The sequence below is a fragment of the Rhipicephalus sanguineus genome, chromosome 4 (genome assembly GCF_013339695.2).
Source record: "Rhipicephalus sanguineus isolate Rsan-2018 chromosome 4, BIME_Rsan_1.4, whole genome shotgun sequence".
NCBI lineage: Eukaryota > Metazoa > Arthropoda > Arachnida > Ixodida > Ixodidae > Rhipicephalus > Rhipicephalus sanguineus.
In genome coordinates this window covers 162,304,999-162,323,146 of record NC_051179.1, presented here as the reverse complement: position 1 = coordinate 162,323,146, position 18,148 = coordinate 162,304,999, and the positions used below count along the sequence as shown (strand labels likewise).

Here is an 18,148-nt window from a genome sequence, read left to right as displayed (position 1 = left end):
AGAAACCGAATTCTCGTTCCTTCAAAATACAAAACTGTAACGTAACCAAACGTGAGAGCTACTGCAGCATGGTATTGCGGGTGACCGACGACTGAGCGTGTGAAAAGTCCGCGAAAGCGGCCTGAACACAGAGCCTCCCATGTCCGGGTGATGCATTCCCGGTAGAAGGTCGCGTTCGTGAAGCTACGGCACGCTTCGGGTGTGTAAAGAAAGAGAGAACGGAGCGACTGTTCGAGCAGGCCGAGCAAAAAGGTTGTGAAATGTGGATCTCTGCCATTTGTGTCGTGAACGAAATGAAAAATATAGGGGAATAATTTGATGGCCAGCATTTACAGGGGCGAACATAAAACCACTGCCGCCCTATCTTGCATTATGACCGATGCCGACTGTTCAGGCCGTTGTACCGTGCTTGGGCACGTCGTGCAGAGTCGTCAAAATAATACAAGGATTGTGACCAGGGCGGCTCGATGTTTTAACGGGGTATCATTAGAGCGCACGCTCGAAGAAGTGCCTCTCTGTTGCAAAATTCGAAAGAAATGTCCCTGTTTTACTGATTTAATTAAGGAACAACTTCGTTAAATCTAGTTTGGTGTCAAGGTACTTTCGTTGATTCGGGTTGATCACTAAATGTAAGCATGCGGGCACAGCTGGGCGATGAAAATTTCTTCTTTAGGTCGGGAACATCGTAAAATCAGGTTTAGTTTGATCGAGTCCTGAGTGTAATTGATTGCAAACCTCTATCTGTCTATTCGCAGGGCTTGTTGGAGGACCTCTGGCACACAGGTTCACGGCGCGACCAGTCCTGATAGCGGGATCAGCACTGTCTGGCATCGGCGCAATGCTCAGCTTCTTTGCTACAAGCATTGACGTCGTTAAAATAACAATCGGAGGGATTCATGGTAAGTCATTCCGTGGGCGTTATCCCGCCCTTTATGGTGATAAAACGACAGACAAGAAGTCACTTTGAGTGAAAGAACGCTATTCATTGCCTTGGCCTACAGTACATTACTCCACTTTATATGGATGTGCTTTCTCTAATCAATTGAGCTCTCTTTACTAATGCCTCGCCTGACAGTTTTCGCTTCATGTGGCTCATAGATCAGTACTAAGCTCTTTTTCAAAGGTTTGCAATATCAAAGCATCTCCTTAGTACTTTATGTTAAGCCGCTGATCAGGAATGTCACTCGAGCCAGCGCTTCGGTAATGACATTTTTACACAGATTTACAAGTGCATTCCTTAGCGATCCTTTTACATTTAAGCCTAGCTCATGCGTGTGAGAGATAGTAAGCTAGGAGTACACAAAACACTCCTAAGAAAAATGCGCAGCTTTCACTAGCAGGCGCAAGGCTGAAACAACAGGGGAGCTAGTGTTGGACCTAATTAGGTTTGGCTAGTATTGTCAAGTTTCGCTCAGAGGCTACGTTTTTGCTAGCAGTATAAATTATGTCTAGAATTGGCTATACTCGCGGAGAACTTTTCTTGGCAATGAAGGAAAGGCTACGAGGGCGCAGCTACTGCACATGTACTGCTCCGCGAAGTAGACCGGTTCGGCGCGCGCTTCGAACTTAGCTTTGGTTCGTGAACCTTCCGTATCTCATGTGACGGTCCTTTGATTATTCGAGCGGCCGCAACAGGCTTCGACAGCCATTTGTTAGTGAAATTCGTCACAAGCCCCCTCGGCGAGTCGTCGGAAAAGCTGGAGGGTGACGAGCGCTCAGCTGAAGACGAAGACGCCATTTTGACCATGAGGTGCGCGTAAAACGTGCGACGTTTTCGCAGGCGCAAAAACGCGAGATGACACTGCATAATGTAAAGCAAACATAAATGTCTCCTTGGTGCGCGCTGACCCTCTTTTCAAACAGAGCCCCATAGAAAATAAAGTAATGTTTTTTTTTTTATTCTAGCGCAGAAAACACGGACGCAGTTGTCGGACTATATTCTTCAGTGGTAGCGCACACGTAGTTCGGCTCTGTAGCCTTCCCTTCATTGCCAAGAAAAGTTGTCCGCGAGTATAGACATGTCACAGGAATTTGGTGGGAACATGTCACTTGGCTAGCTGTTACGTGGTTTATGGTGTGGACATGTCACGTGACTAGCTATTACGCTACGTTAGTGGCGAGACAAAATGGTACGTGATTTTAGTCACGTGACTGATGTTACGCGATTTTTAGTCGCGCGAGTAGCTACATGATGTTACATGATTCTAGTCGCGTCAGTGTTACGTGTTTTGTAGTCAGGTGACTGCATGTTACGGGATTTTAGTGACGTCATTAGATGTTACGTGATGTTTGACACGTGACTACTTATTGCGTGATGCTACGCACTAGTGGTTTCAAGCCTGAAGGGAGTGCAGAGCTTGGCGGCCTTCTCTGTTTCTCTTTATATTTCCATTTCTTTTTTTTATGGCCTCTATATGTTTATTCTTTTTGTCTCTGTTTATTGATATTTTTTCTTTCTCTATATATACATTTCTTTGTCCTTCTCGCTGTTTCTATGTTCCCCTTCTTGCACTTCTTTCTTTCTCTCTCACCATTTATCGCTTTCTTTTTCTTTTTCTGTCTTTATATCGGCCTCTGTCTTACTTTCTCTCTTTTAGCCCTTTCTCTTTCTCTCTTTCTCAAAATGGTATGCTTTACTCTCTTTCCTCCTGCTTTCTGTCCTCCTCACTTGCTTTCCCGCCACCTTGCTGCAATATACTACACAAGCTGCTCTGCTAGCGTACCTGGACAGCCGAACGGGTAGGACGTTTGCCTTCGGATCGTGGGTACGCCGGCTCGATTCCCGCCGCCTCATCATAAATTTTTCGCCGTGATTTTCTCTTTCTTTACATCTTTCTTTCTCTCTCTCTACTCGTTCTCTTCTCTCACCCATCTGGGTTATTGCAGGCCACGCCGGAGACATCGCCGCACGCGTTGTGGGAGCGAAGCAGAAATTGAAAAGGACGCAGAGAGCGCATACCGGTTCATGATTATGTTAATTACTGTTCGCACTACCCGGCGCAACGAAAAGCTTTATAGAGCTCCGCTCTTAAAATAGTGAACTATTCGCTACGGAACACTCGCGGCAGAGCACCGACCACGCGTGAATTTTTGTGCGCTAAATCTGTATTTCGAGGTACAAAAAGCTTGCTTTGCATACTATATGACAAGTTCAAACTTTTCAGCGTTAAAGACAACCTTTCTTGGCTTCGCCATCCTCCCTTTCGATATCGTGGTGATATGAAATACCTACAGACTTCCGTCCAGTTTACACTGACGCTGGATGGGAGACGGAATTCAATAAAAAGTTGTGTAGCTTGCTTTCTCTCGAAACCAGCTGTTCCAGCACCGAAGGTTGACGCTCTAAATATTGGGCCTTGCATTGATTTCTAGTTCTTTGGCTCGACATATTTGGCAGATATATCAATAGCAACTGCTGCCTTGTGGTGCTTCTAACACCGAGCTTGTAAGAAGGGACTAGTTTATAAACCACACGCTTTATTGAGATAATGAATTCAACAACACTATCTGGAAAGCTTGGATGGGTGCCTCTTTTCATTACTTTAATTGTAGTCATCAAGTGATATGCAGCTAAAGCCAAGTACGTTTTTGAAGCAAACACGGAGTTAGAGAACCGTTCGTGATGAGATGTAATGCGCCAATTACATGTGGACACTCGCATTAGCTTGAAGGGGTGCTTCGTCCCTGTAGCCTGTAGCGCCTGAATTCATTTGATAACTTTGTAGAATATATTTCAATGAATTGTGGAAAAGCCATTTGCAATTTATATGACAGCAACATTTAGCCTTGTGTAATATCCATCATGCACAGCGTATGCCGCCGCTTGGCGTCACGCACACAAGACAATCTACAGCATATCCATGTATACAGCAAGGGGGCAGGAAAAGGGAAGTGAGGCTGACGAGGACGAAAAGGAGGTAGGTACACGGCAAAGCATGGCATAGCCATGTATGGCGTTAGCAGGTAAAACCATGTAAATATTGCCATGAATAACAAGGCGGCGGGAAAGGCAAGTGAGGAGGTGGAGGGGTGATGTGGATGGAAACGGGTCAAGGCGTGAGTAAAGCCAACGCCTCCTCTAGAAAGATGCCTGCCGCGTGAGCCGAAAACCTCCTGCCAACCCTTTCCCTCCTTCATCGTTTGTAATGAGGGCAGTAGCTGGCGATCCTTGCGGTGGCCGCTTGCGACACACATTTGCGCATGCGCACATTACCCCCCTCTGGTCACACCACGCCAGCCCCATTGAAAACAATAGGGGAGAACGTGGCGCCATCTCTCGACGAGCGACCACAACTCAAGGCAGGTCGGCTACAATGGGATAGCTAGCGACGCCGCAGGCATGTTCCTAGAGGAGGCGTTGGTAAAGCATAGCAAACCCATGTATGGCGTGACGCAGGCAGGGCCATTACAGTATAGCAGTGTATAGCAAGGAATGGAAAAGGGAAGTGAATGTGAGGAGGAGTGATACGAGACTGAGGAGGATGGAAAGAAGACAGGAAGAGGGTAAAGCATAGCTTAGTCATATATGGCGCTAGGCACGCGGAACCATGTATACCATAGCCGTGTATAGCAAGGGGGCGGGAAGGGAAGTGAAGGTGAGGAGAAGTGATACGAGAGTGTGGAGGATGGAAAGGACGAAGGGAGTGGGTAAAACATAGCATAGTCATGTATGGCGTCACGCAGGCAAAACCACGTATAGCATAGCCGTGTAAAGCAAGGGGTGGGAAAGGGAAGTGATGGTGAGGAGCACAGAAAGAAGGAAATGAGAGTGTAATGCATAACAGTCAGGTAAGGCGTTAGGCAGGCAGGAACAAGTATAGCATAACCGTGTTTACCAAAGGGCAGGAAAAAGAAGTGAAGGTGAGGCGGAAGAAAATGAGGAAGGGAGAGGGTAAAGCATAGCATAATCACGCATGGCATTAGGCAGGCAGGACCATGTATAGCATAGTCCTCTATAGCAAGGGGGTGGGAATGGGTGTGAGGTTTAGGAGGAGGGAAAGTAAAATGGGGGATGGTAAGGCGTAGCATAGCTATGTATGACGTTAGGCTGGCGGAACCATGTATAGCACAGCCATATATATAGCTAGGGGATCGGAAACGGAAGTGAGGGTGAGCAGGAGGAAAACGAGAAAGGGAGAATAAAGCATAGCACAGCCATGCATGGTGTCACGCCGGCACAACCATGTATAGAATAGCCATGTATAGTATGAACGAAAGAAGAGGACGTTTTTTTACAGCTCATATTTCTTTGATAGACGCACACCAGACAAGAAAGCCAAGGAAAGTACAGAGGACGGTATTTTGTAAATGTGAAGAAAGTAAAGTCGACGAACCGATAACTTGCCTTCGGCAGGTATCGAACCTGCGACCTTCGAGCAACGCGTCCGATGCCCTACCGCTGAGCTACATCGGCGATCATCCTCCCGTCCACTTTATGGAGTATACATGTGTATTTTGAACGTAAGAGTGTTAGTCAGCGCCGCTAGTAGCCATGACGACGAGTGTGGAACACTATTTTTATGCCTGCTGGCGTTATGAGGCACGCGATCTTTTTATGAGCTGGCAGCTGACCGCATGATCCTTCGTATACTAGCTGAAGTCATGCAGTTCATGCCAGAACGAGATCCTCGCTGTGAATGATTGAAAGGAGAACTTTTAAAGGCTAATTTTTATTTGCTAGGCACAATATTAATTACAACTAACAGACAAGGAAGCAACGGAAGTATAGAGGATATTTGTAGTAATTATGATGTAAATATGAATAAAGCAAATTGGACGAAAATATAACATGCCGCCGGCAAGGACCGAACATGAGACCTTCCAATAACGCGTCCGATGCTCTACCACTGAGCTACAGCGGCGGTCATCCTCCCGTCCACTTCATGGGGTATACATGTGCATACTGAACGTAGGATTGTTAGTCAGCGCCGCTAGTAGCCATGTCGACGAGTGTGGAACACTCTTTTTCTGCGTGCTGGCGTCACGAAGCACATGATCTTTTAACGAGCTGGCAGCTGACCAATAATCCCTCAGTCGGTTTCGATTTCGCCCTTGAAATTCGATTATGAATATCTCGAACTACTTGCAACTTTTGTGATTTCTAAAATATACGTATGCCATAAATTGACACGCACTACAAACCTGTTATATAAACACCTGCCCTCAAGTCAATAATGAAAAAGTTAATGAGTTTTGGTAAATAATCGCGCGAACGACATTTTCTCTGCATGAAAATATTTCCGCTTCGACATTGAGTTCATGTGTGAAAACGACAGGAGCCTGACTGTCATAGAATTTTTATAAAATGTGTATTGTCTAAAAAACACCCTGTACAGCGCACAACAGGAATGAACCAGTTGTAGTAATGACTATCAACAGGGTATTCACCATTATAGGTCGGCAAATTCACTCATGAGTCGACTCACTCAGACTCAGATCGAGTCGTGAGTGTGAGTCTGAGTGAGCCCGGATGAGTAATATTTTGGTGAGCTTGAGTCCGACGTAGTTCGGTTGAGAAAAATCACAGCGAGTCTGAATACGAGTAAGTCCGGTTGAGGAAAACTTTGGAGAGTCTGAGTCCGAGTGAGCCCTAAGTGCAAAATATATTTCTTGAGCGAGTCTGAGTGAGCTTCACGCTTTTTTGCCGATCTATGGTTCTATCTACAAAATTTCAGCATTACTATCAGCCTTATGTTGACTCATGTTTGTACTCCCGTCGACTCAGACATACGTCAAAGCGCTGGCGTCCATACGCCCGTTCAGTATTTATTATTAAGGGCGTGAGTTACAGAGAGGGGCGGGGCGTAAATCGACCTCCCCCCCCCCCGCGAACTCTTTCACAGGAAGTTCTTGATAAAAATATCTCGTATAAGGCACATCTTTCAATAAAAAATGTCGTTACTGGATTGCAACTACTGATAACTCATATTTGAAGGTACGAGATAAAAAGGCGCCAAGTAGAGCACCAATTATGCAAGATATTGGTGTTAAAGAGCCTCGACACCGTGGTCGACAAAGCGAATTATAAGCTAACGAACTCATGAGTCGACTCACTCAGACTCAGATAGATCCATGAGTCTGAGTGTGAGTGAGTCCGAGTGAATATTATTTTGGTGAGCTTGAGACCGAGTGAGTCCGCCTGAGAAAAGTTTCAGTGATTCTGAGTATGAGTGAGTTTGGATGAGGAAAATTCTGGGGAGTCTGAGTCCAAGTGAGCTTAAGGACAAAATATATTTCACGAGTGAGTCTGAGTAAGCTCCACATTTTTTGCCGACCTCTGTTCACCATACGTAAACTTCAACGGGAGTATCGCAAAAATGAGTGATTTAGTTTGTGCGCTTTCCATGATGTGCAATTGCGGCCGCTTCCACAATATGTTGCGCGAAGAAACCAGATGAGTGGCGACTATACAGCACAGTTAAAACGTACATAATGCATATAACATCATTGACCAGATTTGATCGATATAACGGGACAATGCATTTCTAGTTGCTGCACCCCGGAGCATGGCGATATATTATCGGGTGTAGGTGTACGTTCATAAAAGCTTTTATACTTAAATGTCTAGAACATTCTCGTTTTCTAGGCTTGCGCATTGCTTGTAAGTTTGCACACAAACAATCACAGGAAATTTTGCAGTTTGCTTAAAGCCCCGCATGCATTACGGTTTGAGCAGAAGGTTTGTATAAGTGCATAACGCGGAAAGTTGTAATTATGTCGCTAGGCACAAGCAGAAGATTGTGAAAATGCAGCACCGTGTTTTTCCTTCGTTTTATTTTTTTGCAGCAATCGGAGCGGGCATGGTGTTCGTCGTGTCTCCTACGATCATCAGTGAGCACTTCGTCAAGCACAAAGGCCTCGCCACAGGAGTCTACTTCTTGGGTGCCACCATGGCAGCGTTTGTTTTTCCGAAGTTGCTGGAGTACCTCTATGACAGGTACGGCCTGCACGGCACGCTTCTGATCTTCGGAGCGGTGCTCATGAACGGACTTGCGTTCAGCCTCTTCCCTCGCACTCCACAATGGAGGAAGACCGCTCCCCTCCAACAGAAGAAAGGCAACGCCGAGTCGTCTGAGGAGAATTCCGGATCGTGGCGTCACGGACTTAGCATCTTCAAGTCACCCATTCTCTACCTCTTCATGTATAGTTTCATCGTACAAAGCTTCGGATATGAGTGCTACATCGCCCTTTTCATTGACTTTGCTGTGGATCGAGGGGCTGCCCTGTCCACTGCAGTGACAGTGTACGCCATGGGAGCGATCGCCGAGGCCTTCGCGAGGCTGTCGCTTCCAGCCGCAGTCGACCGCGGACTACTCTCCAATAAGGCACTGCTGGTGATTGTTTTTGCCGGCCAGGGTTTAATACTGCTCATACTGCCCTTCTTGCACAGTCACGGACTCATCTTCGCCGCTTCTGTGGGTACAGCCTGTACGATTGGCGCTGGAATGATCGTGATTCCCGTTACTGTATCCGGCTATTTTGGTGTGGAACGGATGTCGATGGCCTACGGCATCATCGTTGCTTCGGCTGGGATGTTTTCTTTTGGAAAGCCTACAGTCATAGGTAAGTTGCAGGCGACCACAAAGGGCTGCACGGCTGCGCCTTACAGCCGGCAGTGTAGAGCACTAAATGTTTCTTCAACGTTTGTCATATATAATTATACGGGCTTGCTGGTGGCAAAATACATATCCCCGTAAAAATATGACCGGCTAGAGTAGTACTAACTAGTGACTTACGCTACGCCCTTGAGAACTTAATACCGCTGGGGCTCCATTCTCAAAGTGGCATTCTCGGCTACAGCTTCATGGGCGCCTGTCCTATGGTCACCTGTTCGACCCTAATTAGGTTGGCCGCATTTCATTGTGCGAAAAATACATCAACGATCGAGTATTTTGACTAAGGCGCAAGCTAAAGAGGTCAAGTTGACGAAAATTGTTCTGGACTATAACCTTCTGATTATGGTTTTGACGTTTAAAAAATCAAAATTTAAGGTGGGGTGAGGCTTCGTTTGGCAAAACAAAAACTCGCTTTTGAGATCTTGCAATCATCTGATACAGCTTCATTATCTTTCAGGAAATTTATCACAATTGGGTACTCCGGTTTCAAATATAATTTTTGGTACTTTTCTTTGACCCGTTGACAGGAAATGTGGGTGTACTTCTACGTGGTCTCTGCGTTCTTTTTTTCAAAACAGCAGCTTTTTTTTTGGGGGGGGGGGGGGTGGGACTGCTCTACAGCTAAATATTGAAATTCGTTTTCAAACTCTTCTCACCCCAGCTTAAAGGGACCCTGAAAAGGTTTTGACGATTTTGCATAAACGCATTGTTCCGGTAAAGCTAGTCCTAAAAATCATTTGAAGACCGATTTAAGCTCTCTGCATCAGCGCTCTGTAATTTATCACAAGACTTTAAACTTGGGAATCGCTAAAGATCGCGGCGGCTCAGCCGAACCAGTTTTAAACTTCTCGCGCTTTATCACATTCTAATACACGAAGCACCAGCGAATGATCTGATTGGATATGTCCAGTACAGGTCACTGAACCTCCTGTGGGCAGCGAGCGTCGTCTGCCTGTGTTAGAACGTGCTCCGTGTTGACGTGAGCTGAGCGACAGTGTTTATCTCGAGTTTTCTTGGACACAATGAATTGCCCTAGTGGAGTTGTGTACCACATATCTTGCAATTGTTTACTTGTAAAGCTGCGACATCATGTAAGCTTTGTGAGGCATCTGACGAGCGGAGTGGCTTCAACTCGTCGCTGCAATGAGCGTCGCGCTCTCGCTATCCGGTCAACATCACGATCCATGTGTCTTGCGGCTGTAACTTCATCCCTGAAGACACAACCACATTGCCCCGAGTTTACGCTTATCGGTGATCGTTCTCAAATTCTTTTTGTTTGTCCGCATGCCTTTCTAGGCTGTCGGCGTGCAGGAGAATAAAATAAGATCGGCTCGTAGTGTGGTGGCACTTGTCGGATCAGATATCAACCACTCCGTGAGCTTCGTCTCTGTTTCCAGACGGCATTCTGCCAGGCGTACTGGGCCATGGCCTCTGAGATTGCGCGCAACCTGTGGGTGCGCAATCTAGGAGGCCATGACTGGGCGAAGCTCACACCATCGAATGCGCTCGTGAGAGCGCTGCGATTGCCAGCGTGTCTCATGAGTTGAGGAGGCAAGGCGGTGGTGAGGAGAATGGTACAGATATAATTGTCCGTAGCGGCCTTGGTGCTGCGAATGATTTCATGATGCTCACGAAATTAGTGCTGCGAATGATTTCATGATGCTCTAGCCTAAACGCTGACAAACTTCAAAAAACCGTTTCAGGGTCCCTTTAAGTGGTTTATTTTATTCATGAAACATTCTTTCGGCAAGGGACAGGAAACGTTTGAATGATAAATAATGCAACATTGGCCTCTGCGAGAGTATCGCCCACCGCCGCGGTTGAGTGATTACCGAGTTTGCTTGTGGAAAGCAGGGTGCGGATTTCATATCAGTCAGTGACAGCCCGCGAACGTCCGCGTGCCTGTGTTTGCGTTTAAATGACAGCAGATGGCCGAACGTGAACACTTGCCCACTATGGGGCCCTTACATTGTGCAAAAGTTTATGCAAAGCAGTGGCGAAATAACGTAAGTTGGCATCAACGCCATTTCAAGCACAGTTGGGAGCCAGCAAGATTTTCTGCAGAGATCGATAAAACGCCCTTCCTGTTTACCAGAATTCCCCTTTTCTTTCTCAGAAAACGAATAACATCGCCGCATTTGACGCGATTTACTATCGGCACGCCCGGTATTACTCGATGAGCGCACAGGTGTACAGAGAGTGGTTAGTAGGGCGGAGCTATCACAACTAAAGTGGGTGAGGCGGGTTGCGCCTGAGTCTCCGACTGGTTCTGCTTGCCACTGTTTGTCGTGCGGTGGCTTGCAACAAATGCGACAACTTGCAGCAGGACGTCAAAGGTATATATCCTCAGCAAAGATCAGTTCATGCAGCGATGTTGCGACGCGCAAAGGGGGCTCGACGGCGTTATAAACCACCGAAAGGTTATTGTGAAATTGTTGGTCGACACAAAACACACGACAGAAAGAAACTTAGTGGACGGGTTAGGCGCTCACTTAGAACTCAAGTTTAGTGAAAACATTCCGAGAAAGCTGCGTGGGCGCACATGCGTCGTCACAAACTGCGCTTATATGTAATGCACTGAAAAGTTTCTTATATTCTATCACCTTGGCAAATAACACAGTTCTTTATCATTCAGCGCAAAGAGATATGTCAAGCCCTTTGTGACTTGCGCCACCGAGGTCGTTTACAGGATCCCGCTAAGCTGCGGTAAATGGTCGATGTGTTAACGACCGGCTCAGGAATCTCTCGTCGTCTCTAACAGCTGTAGCGAATGGTACGCGCACGTCAAGAGGTGTGGTTGCGCACCGCTGTTTGACTATGCAACAATTATTACAAAACCTAGTGACAGTCTCGGGAGGGCGATTGTCGAGGGTGGCCACACGGTATCAGACATGTGTTTCAGTGTTCCGTCAGTCGCGCTGACGGACAAAGAACTGTGCTATTGGCAAGGTGATAGAATATCAGAAACTTTTCAGTGCGTTACATATGAGCTTAGCTAGCGTCGACGCATGGGCGCCCACTCCGCTTTCTTGGAAATAAACATGAGTTGTAAGTGAGTACCTATCCTGTCCAGCATGTTTCGTTCTGTTCTCTGTTTTGTGTCGCTCAATGGCTTCACAATGATGCATCATTGCAACTGGCCCAGCAGTCGACGCGTCTGCATATAAATAATAGTTAAAGACGAATAAATTCCTTTTTTCCGGCAGCTACGTACGAGTAACCGCTGCTATGATGATCCGTAGGCAGCCGTCTTCTATACCGTATAGAAAAGGGCACGATCAGGACAATGCGTCACTGGGAAGGTTCGACACATAAATGAGATATTTAATACGCAGACGTAATTTCGGTGCCGCCATTTTTCACAGTTTTGTTACGTCGCGGTACATGCGAGTTATCCTCCTGCAGAGTGAGGATTTTTTAACAATGGCGAAGGACTGATCGTGGGGAAGATGCAGTTTCATAATGATTTATTATGTCATATTCTATCTGATCGTTTATAATCAGTTAATATGCGATGAGGCGTTTTCATAGCTTTTCTTACTTCACGTGACGCACGAGCGCTGGGGGCATAACCCAAAATATTTATCCATAGTATCCACAACTAATGAAAATCCGGCAGATCCCATACATTGCGGCATTTGGGTTCATGCGAAGCAGTCACAGAGTAGCAGCCTATGCCGGATTTCTCGCTTTTTTGCCAAGCATTACGAAGTGGATTGACGTCTTTGTGTAAATAGAGTAATTGTGCCGATATCGTGCACTTAACAGGTACGTAGACTACACTGGCGCCTGAAAGGGAGCTTGAAGTCCGACGTAACGTCGGCACTCTCGTTAGAACAGCCTGGTTAGTTTTATCGGGACAAAATGCATGATATGGTGTGATGATGAGCATATCATAAGTCGCGGTCGCCGGCGTATTCGAGCGACGCTTGACTATAGCTAGCTGAGTCGAAACTGTACATATCTCGTATGTACTGCATCGTACAAAACCGGATAGCCAACCTTGCAACGACATTGCCGTTGTCCCGACATGACTCTACGATTATCATACGAAGCAGTTTGAAACACTGGCGTGACATTGCGGTAGAACACTTGACTTCCATGCGGAGTATCTTGGTTCGATTTCAGCTCACCGCGATCTTTCTTTTTGTTTCCATCGGAATTTTTCATCGATTGACAGCGCCGCTGACTGCGGCAACGCATTTTCTGTGATACGGTTTCCTTCATGCTGTCGCGTTAGGATTTCCAAAGTATGTGTTGATATGGGCTGTGGCGCGTAAGTGCATAGCACGGGCAGTGGCATGCGGGTGTGTGCCAAACGTCATGGTGGAAAGGCGGCAGAGGCGGCATGCCATGCCAGAGGCGGCAGAACGTTATTCATGTCATGGCCTGCGAATGGTGTTGGTCATGCACTTATGTTCGCCTATGACAATTTCGATATGTACGAAGTTAAGGAGGCGACTATGACAGCGCCCAGATGTAGGCGACTATATAGATAGATAGATAGATAGATAGATAGATAGATAGATAGATAGATAGATAGATAGATAGATAGATAGACAGATAGATAGACAGATAGATAGATAGATAGATAGATAGATAGATAGATAGATAGATAGATAGATAGATAGATAGATAGATAGATAGATAGATAGATAGATAGGAGCAGACTCGGGATTGTCATGGTGGTTGCGGCATCAGCAGCAGCTCATGCAAGCTTTTCAAGTGGCAGATGAAAAGTAGTGACTACACTGACAAAAAAATGGCCCCACCTCCCCGAAGGGAATCGTGAGAAAATGCGAATGCATTTCTTGCGCCGAGAGAGGGTACCGTTGCCGTCAGACATTCGCCTTCACCAACTTCTGCCATCGCCTTGAGAGGCGCCCAGCCAGCGAACGGTCGAGAGTGAGGCGCGAGCGGACGGGAGAGTGGGGCGCCAGCGTTCTCGGCTTGGCGTTGGCGTTTCACAGCGGCGTCTCGAGCACACATTTCCGGATGTTCTTGAGAGGCGTCCAGCCAGCGAACGGTCGAGAGTGAGGCGCGAGCGGACGGGAGAGTGGGGCGCAGGGAGGAGAGAGAGCGAATGGCGAGAGAAGGAGCGGAGAAGCAGTGCACCTACCCTCTCCTACACTCTCTCGCACCACATGCCCCGGTTGCTAGGGGCGAGGATAAGCGAGCGCGCGCCCGCAGCTGTTGCTATGGGAGATGGAGTGAGAGCGGAGAGATAACACCTGCCGGCGTGCGGACAACGCCAGACGCCTCACATAGCCCGATTAAAAAATGCATTCGCATTTAAAATAATTCGGCGCTTTGGCTGTGCGATGACTCACGCATACGACTGATGCCTGGTGCGATCCAGGCGCTTGAAAGGATGGATGATTAGCGTCATTGCCCACTTATACGGCATGGGCAGCTTTCAAGGGCACATTGACTAGGGCTGCTACGTCAAGCGCTACCAAAACACGCTGCGTAAAAGGGAAATCTAACTTATCTTTGCAACGAAATAAAACAAGTTAGGAGAATCATCAGGGTATACTTATAGAAGTGCCTTTGTTACCAGGTGGTTTCTACAGCATTGCCGTGTAAATGTTTGCGCTTTGTACGGTGCCGTTTATGAATGCAATCGCTGGGAAACCTTGCGGTTATATTCCATGCATAGAACAAATACTGACGCAGAAGGAAATCTCCTCAAGAAGCTGAGGCGATATTTCAGTTCCACAATGATATCTTCGTGCCTTCTAGCTGTGTTGATTTTATTTACCAGCGCCGCCGCCGCGTGTAGCTTATTGGACAGCCATAGCGTTCCAACGCGGTACAATGCAAAATCTAACACAGTGCAAGATATGGTAAATAATATTTCGCGTTCTAATTAAGCACTTTCGCATGTGTATAGACTGCGAACACTGCACATAAAATTATACTAGTAAACATTCCTGACACTTCTCTTACACAGTGCAATCCCGCACTCAGCGTAATGAAGAACAATGAAGAACAAATGGAAGAAAAAGCCGGTACCATGGGGACGCCACCGCTGCATCGTTGACCGCCGTTGACGCGACGTAGCGTTTCACCGCAACCACTGCAACGAGGCGCACGCCGAGGGCTGAATGTTATCTTTTTCATACTACTACTTCGTTCAAATGGGCGTGTCATCAGAGGTCAAAGATACCTCGAGTTTCGCCTACCTCGGGGCTTCCTGCGCACACCATATGGCTAGATACCCGGTCAACCTACTGTATAATGTCACTTTTAGAGAGCAGCTCGTAGGCGCCCGTTCCTGCGTTGAGGGGCGTCGCCGTCGGTGGCGTAACCGATAGACATGAAAAAATGAAATTAGAAAAAATACACAGGATCGAATGGGACTTGAACCCGAACCCTCTGCGTGGCAGCCTAGTATCCTACCACAGAGCCACGCTGGTGCTTGAAACTAATTGGCAAGATCCTACACAGGCAACATGTCGCGCAAGAAAGCGCGTTAACCTATGTAATATAGAGTGGCAGAAGAGTAAAATAACAACCAGTCATCACACCTCAATAAAGTTATTCATCCATCCATCTACCACACAATGCTAACTGTGCAACTAGGGTGTGCTTTAATGCTTCCCACTGACTGCAAAGTGCTCAGCCTTAATTCTTCATTGTCATCAGCCACATCCAGCGTCAACAAAGTGCACATAATACCTTACAGATGTGTAGCGGGTACCTCGCTTATCCACAGAAAGATGAATAATGGCGTAGTGGGTGCTTGCGTATACTTCAGAAAAATATTATTTATGGCGTAGTCAATACCTTGCGGAAAGCCAAAATATCAAACAAAGTTTGCAGTGCCACAACACGAAGCTGCGCTCAGAAATCGCATTACGCAGCATTGTAATCTATGGTGAATTTTTTTTTCAGCCAAACATCAAGACAATCATCTCATCTTAAGAAATAAAGAAAAAAAATAAGCAAACAGATAATGATGAAAATTACTAGAATTATTCCAACTCTCTGGGGTAATTACAAGCAATTCCATAAATATAGCAGGCCTGCAACAGCTGCGCCAATAGCGCCAATTTGATACAATTCCTTATTTTTGCGCAAGCTGAGCCAAAACCGTGAAATTTGTTGAAATGCGCCACGCTGCGCCAAAATGCCCGACCTGCTTCAAAATTTTCTCACTTGCGCAAATTTTTGCGAGAAATGGAGACCGCAATTGTCACCTGTATTGTGGCCATCGTCATCCAATACAGACGCGCAGACCTTAACCCTAACCCTCCCCACCCCCTGCCCGCGAAAGAAAAGCACAAAGTCGCAGTTTCACCGTATAGATATAGCTTGTGCCAATAGGGATATACATTCTCCGTATAGATATATTTTGTGCCAATGTATCTTCCATTCACATAAGAACTTCTGCTCTATGTTCACTCGCAGGCTACTTCAGGGACAGAAAAGGCGCCTACGACGTTCTCTTTCTCATCTGTGGATCGCTTACAGTGCTGGCTGCTCTTACGTGGAGTCTGGTTTTCCTGCTAGAAGTTAGACAAGAAAGAAAGAAGATGTCGAAGGAGTGTGCAGTAGCCGAGAATGGAGTGGAAATCACACACATGTGAATCTAAAATATCGTGACACAGGCAACGGTTGACAAGGAACACTAAAGGGTAACGCGAAGGTGGCATCACAGAAAGCTAAAATAATTAGGAGATTGTGTTGGCAGCGTTAAAAGAGGAGAGTGAAGAGCCAGTTCTGCGACCTTTCTTCTTGTGCATGCAAGCTTTCACAACTTTGGGATTAAATCGCTTGCGCGCGAGTATGTCTGTTGCCCATGGTTGCCTTTGTCTCTAGGTCGGTGGGCCCGTCCGCCTATCCTTCCGCCCACGTCCCCTCTATCTATCTATCTATCTATCTATCTATCTATCTATCTATCTATCTATCTATCTATCTATCTATCTATCTATCTATCTATCTATCTATCTATCTATCTATCTATCTATCTATCTATCTATCTATTGTCTGTCGCTACGCTTCTTTTGCATTGGTACTATGTAATTATAATTTTGACAATGACGGCTTTGTCCGCAGCTCCGGACGAAAGGCGGTGGTTGCCCTTCAGACATGGTCCTGCTCGCGCTGGGCGTAACAACAGCAATGCTTACATGGCTATGCGTAATTAAAACCGACAAAATATATAAAATACAGATAAGGAACAAAGGAGCTGTTAACCTGGTCAACAGTAAGAGGTGGTAGTACTACTTTTTGGCATATGTGAACATAGCATAGTTGCTAGGAAGAAGTGAAGACAAATGCAAAGCAAACAAAGGACACAACACGCATCTCTGCAATACACAGACGCACATTATATATATATATATATATATATATATATATATATATATATATATATATATATATATGACTGTTCACCTCTCTCCTTGCCTGTGCGCCTCCACGACCGCCTCTTTGGGAGGTTGCGAAGACTGTGCGTCCTGTCTGTGAAATTTCTGTTATACAGGACTGACAAACTCGATGTACATGAAAAATTTCTCATTCTATCGAAATTTCGACAGTCATTGTCGTCATGCATTTTGTAGGGTATCAGGCAGTTTCCTTTATGAGCTTCGTGCCCTTTACAGTAGCGGATTTGTTGCTGGCCTCACTCTGCATCAGGAGTGTTTTAACTTTCTTCTAGAGTTACACCTGATAAGCACTTCTCTGTTGTCAGGTGTGTTTCGAAATGTCGGCATTATATCTTGTAATAAAGCTGTATAAGATGTCTTGTTAAAACGCCTTCGTGGTGCTTGTACCACGTTTTTGCGTCACATTTCATTCTTTGCGGTAATATACTTGCAATTGCTGACTTACTACGCTACGTTTTGTTCATAATGTGGTGAGATCTGAACGCTGGAGTCTGCAAATGTGATCAACGCCATCCGGCGCTCTAGTCATGCAGAGAACCTTCAAAGTGTCACGGTTTTGTGTAGTTTGTGAATAAACTTCATATGTATATATATTATTTTTCTTGCTCTTATTATTGGTATTAGTATTACATACATTTTCCTTTAAATATGAGTAAGAAAGAAAAGTGTGGTAGCCGAATTTCATACAAACAAGTTTTCAAGCATACTAAACAGGCGAATCTGTTTTTCACCCAAGCGCACGTTCGTTTGGCTCTGCTTGTTACAGCTGATGACGAATTTTGTTGTGAGTGTGATATATACTTACAGAATATTCGGGATCGCCTTCAAGTTTCCTTCAAGGCTTGATGATCATGCTCTGCTCGTTTTGGCCATCTCTTCCGTCAAGTGTAAAATGTATCTATTTCATGTCCTGTTTTCATAGAATCACTCAAGAGTTCTCTTCCGTTGTTTGTGTAATGTGTGTGGGCCCATAATTAATTACTATATCCCCTGCATCCAGCTTGTTTAGCAGTGTGAATAATAAGTACTGTATCGTATGGGCACTTAACTATAACTTATTCTGATGTTGCCATATACATAATTCTATTAGTTAGGAACTCGTCATTGCTTCTAGTGAGCTGATATCTTTTGCCGTGA

General features: G+C 45.9%; 1 protein-coding gene across 1 annotated transcript in view; it reads left to right on the top strand.

Moving 5' to 3' along the window:
* Positions 1–16,931, top strand: part of LOC119390868 (monocarboxylate transporter 9) — a 43,812-nt gene extending 26,881 nt beyond the window's left edge. Inside the window, exons 4-6 of the mRNA XM_037658577.2 lie at positions 756–899; positions 7,786–8,562; positions 16,029–16,931. Of these exons, the coding sequence (XP_037514505.1) occupies positions 756–899; positions 7,786–8,562; positions 16,029–16,207 (1,100 nt within the window). The 3' untranslated portion in view covers positions 16,208–16,931. The remainder of the gene's footprint in view (positions 1–755; positions 900–7,785; positions 8,563–16,028) is intronic.
* The last annotated feature ends 1,217 nt before the right edge of the window (positions 16,932–18,148 follow it).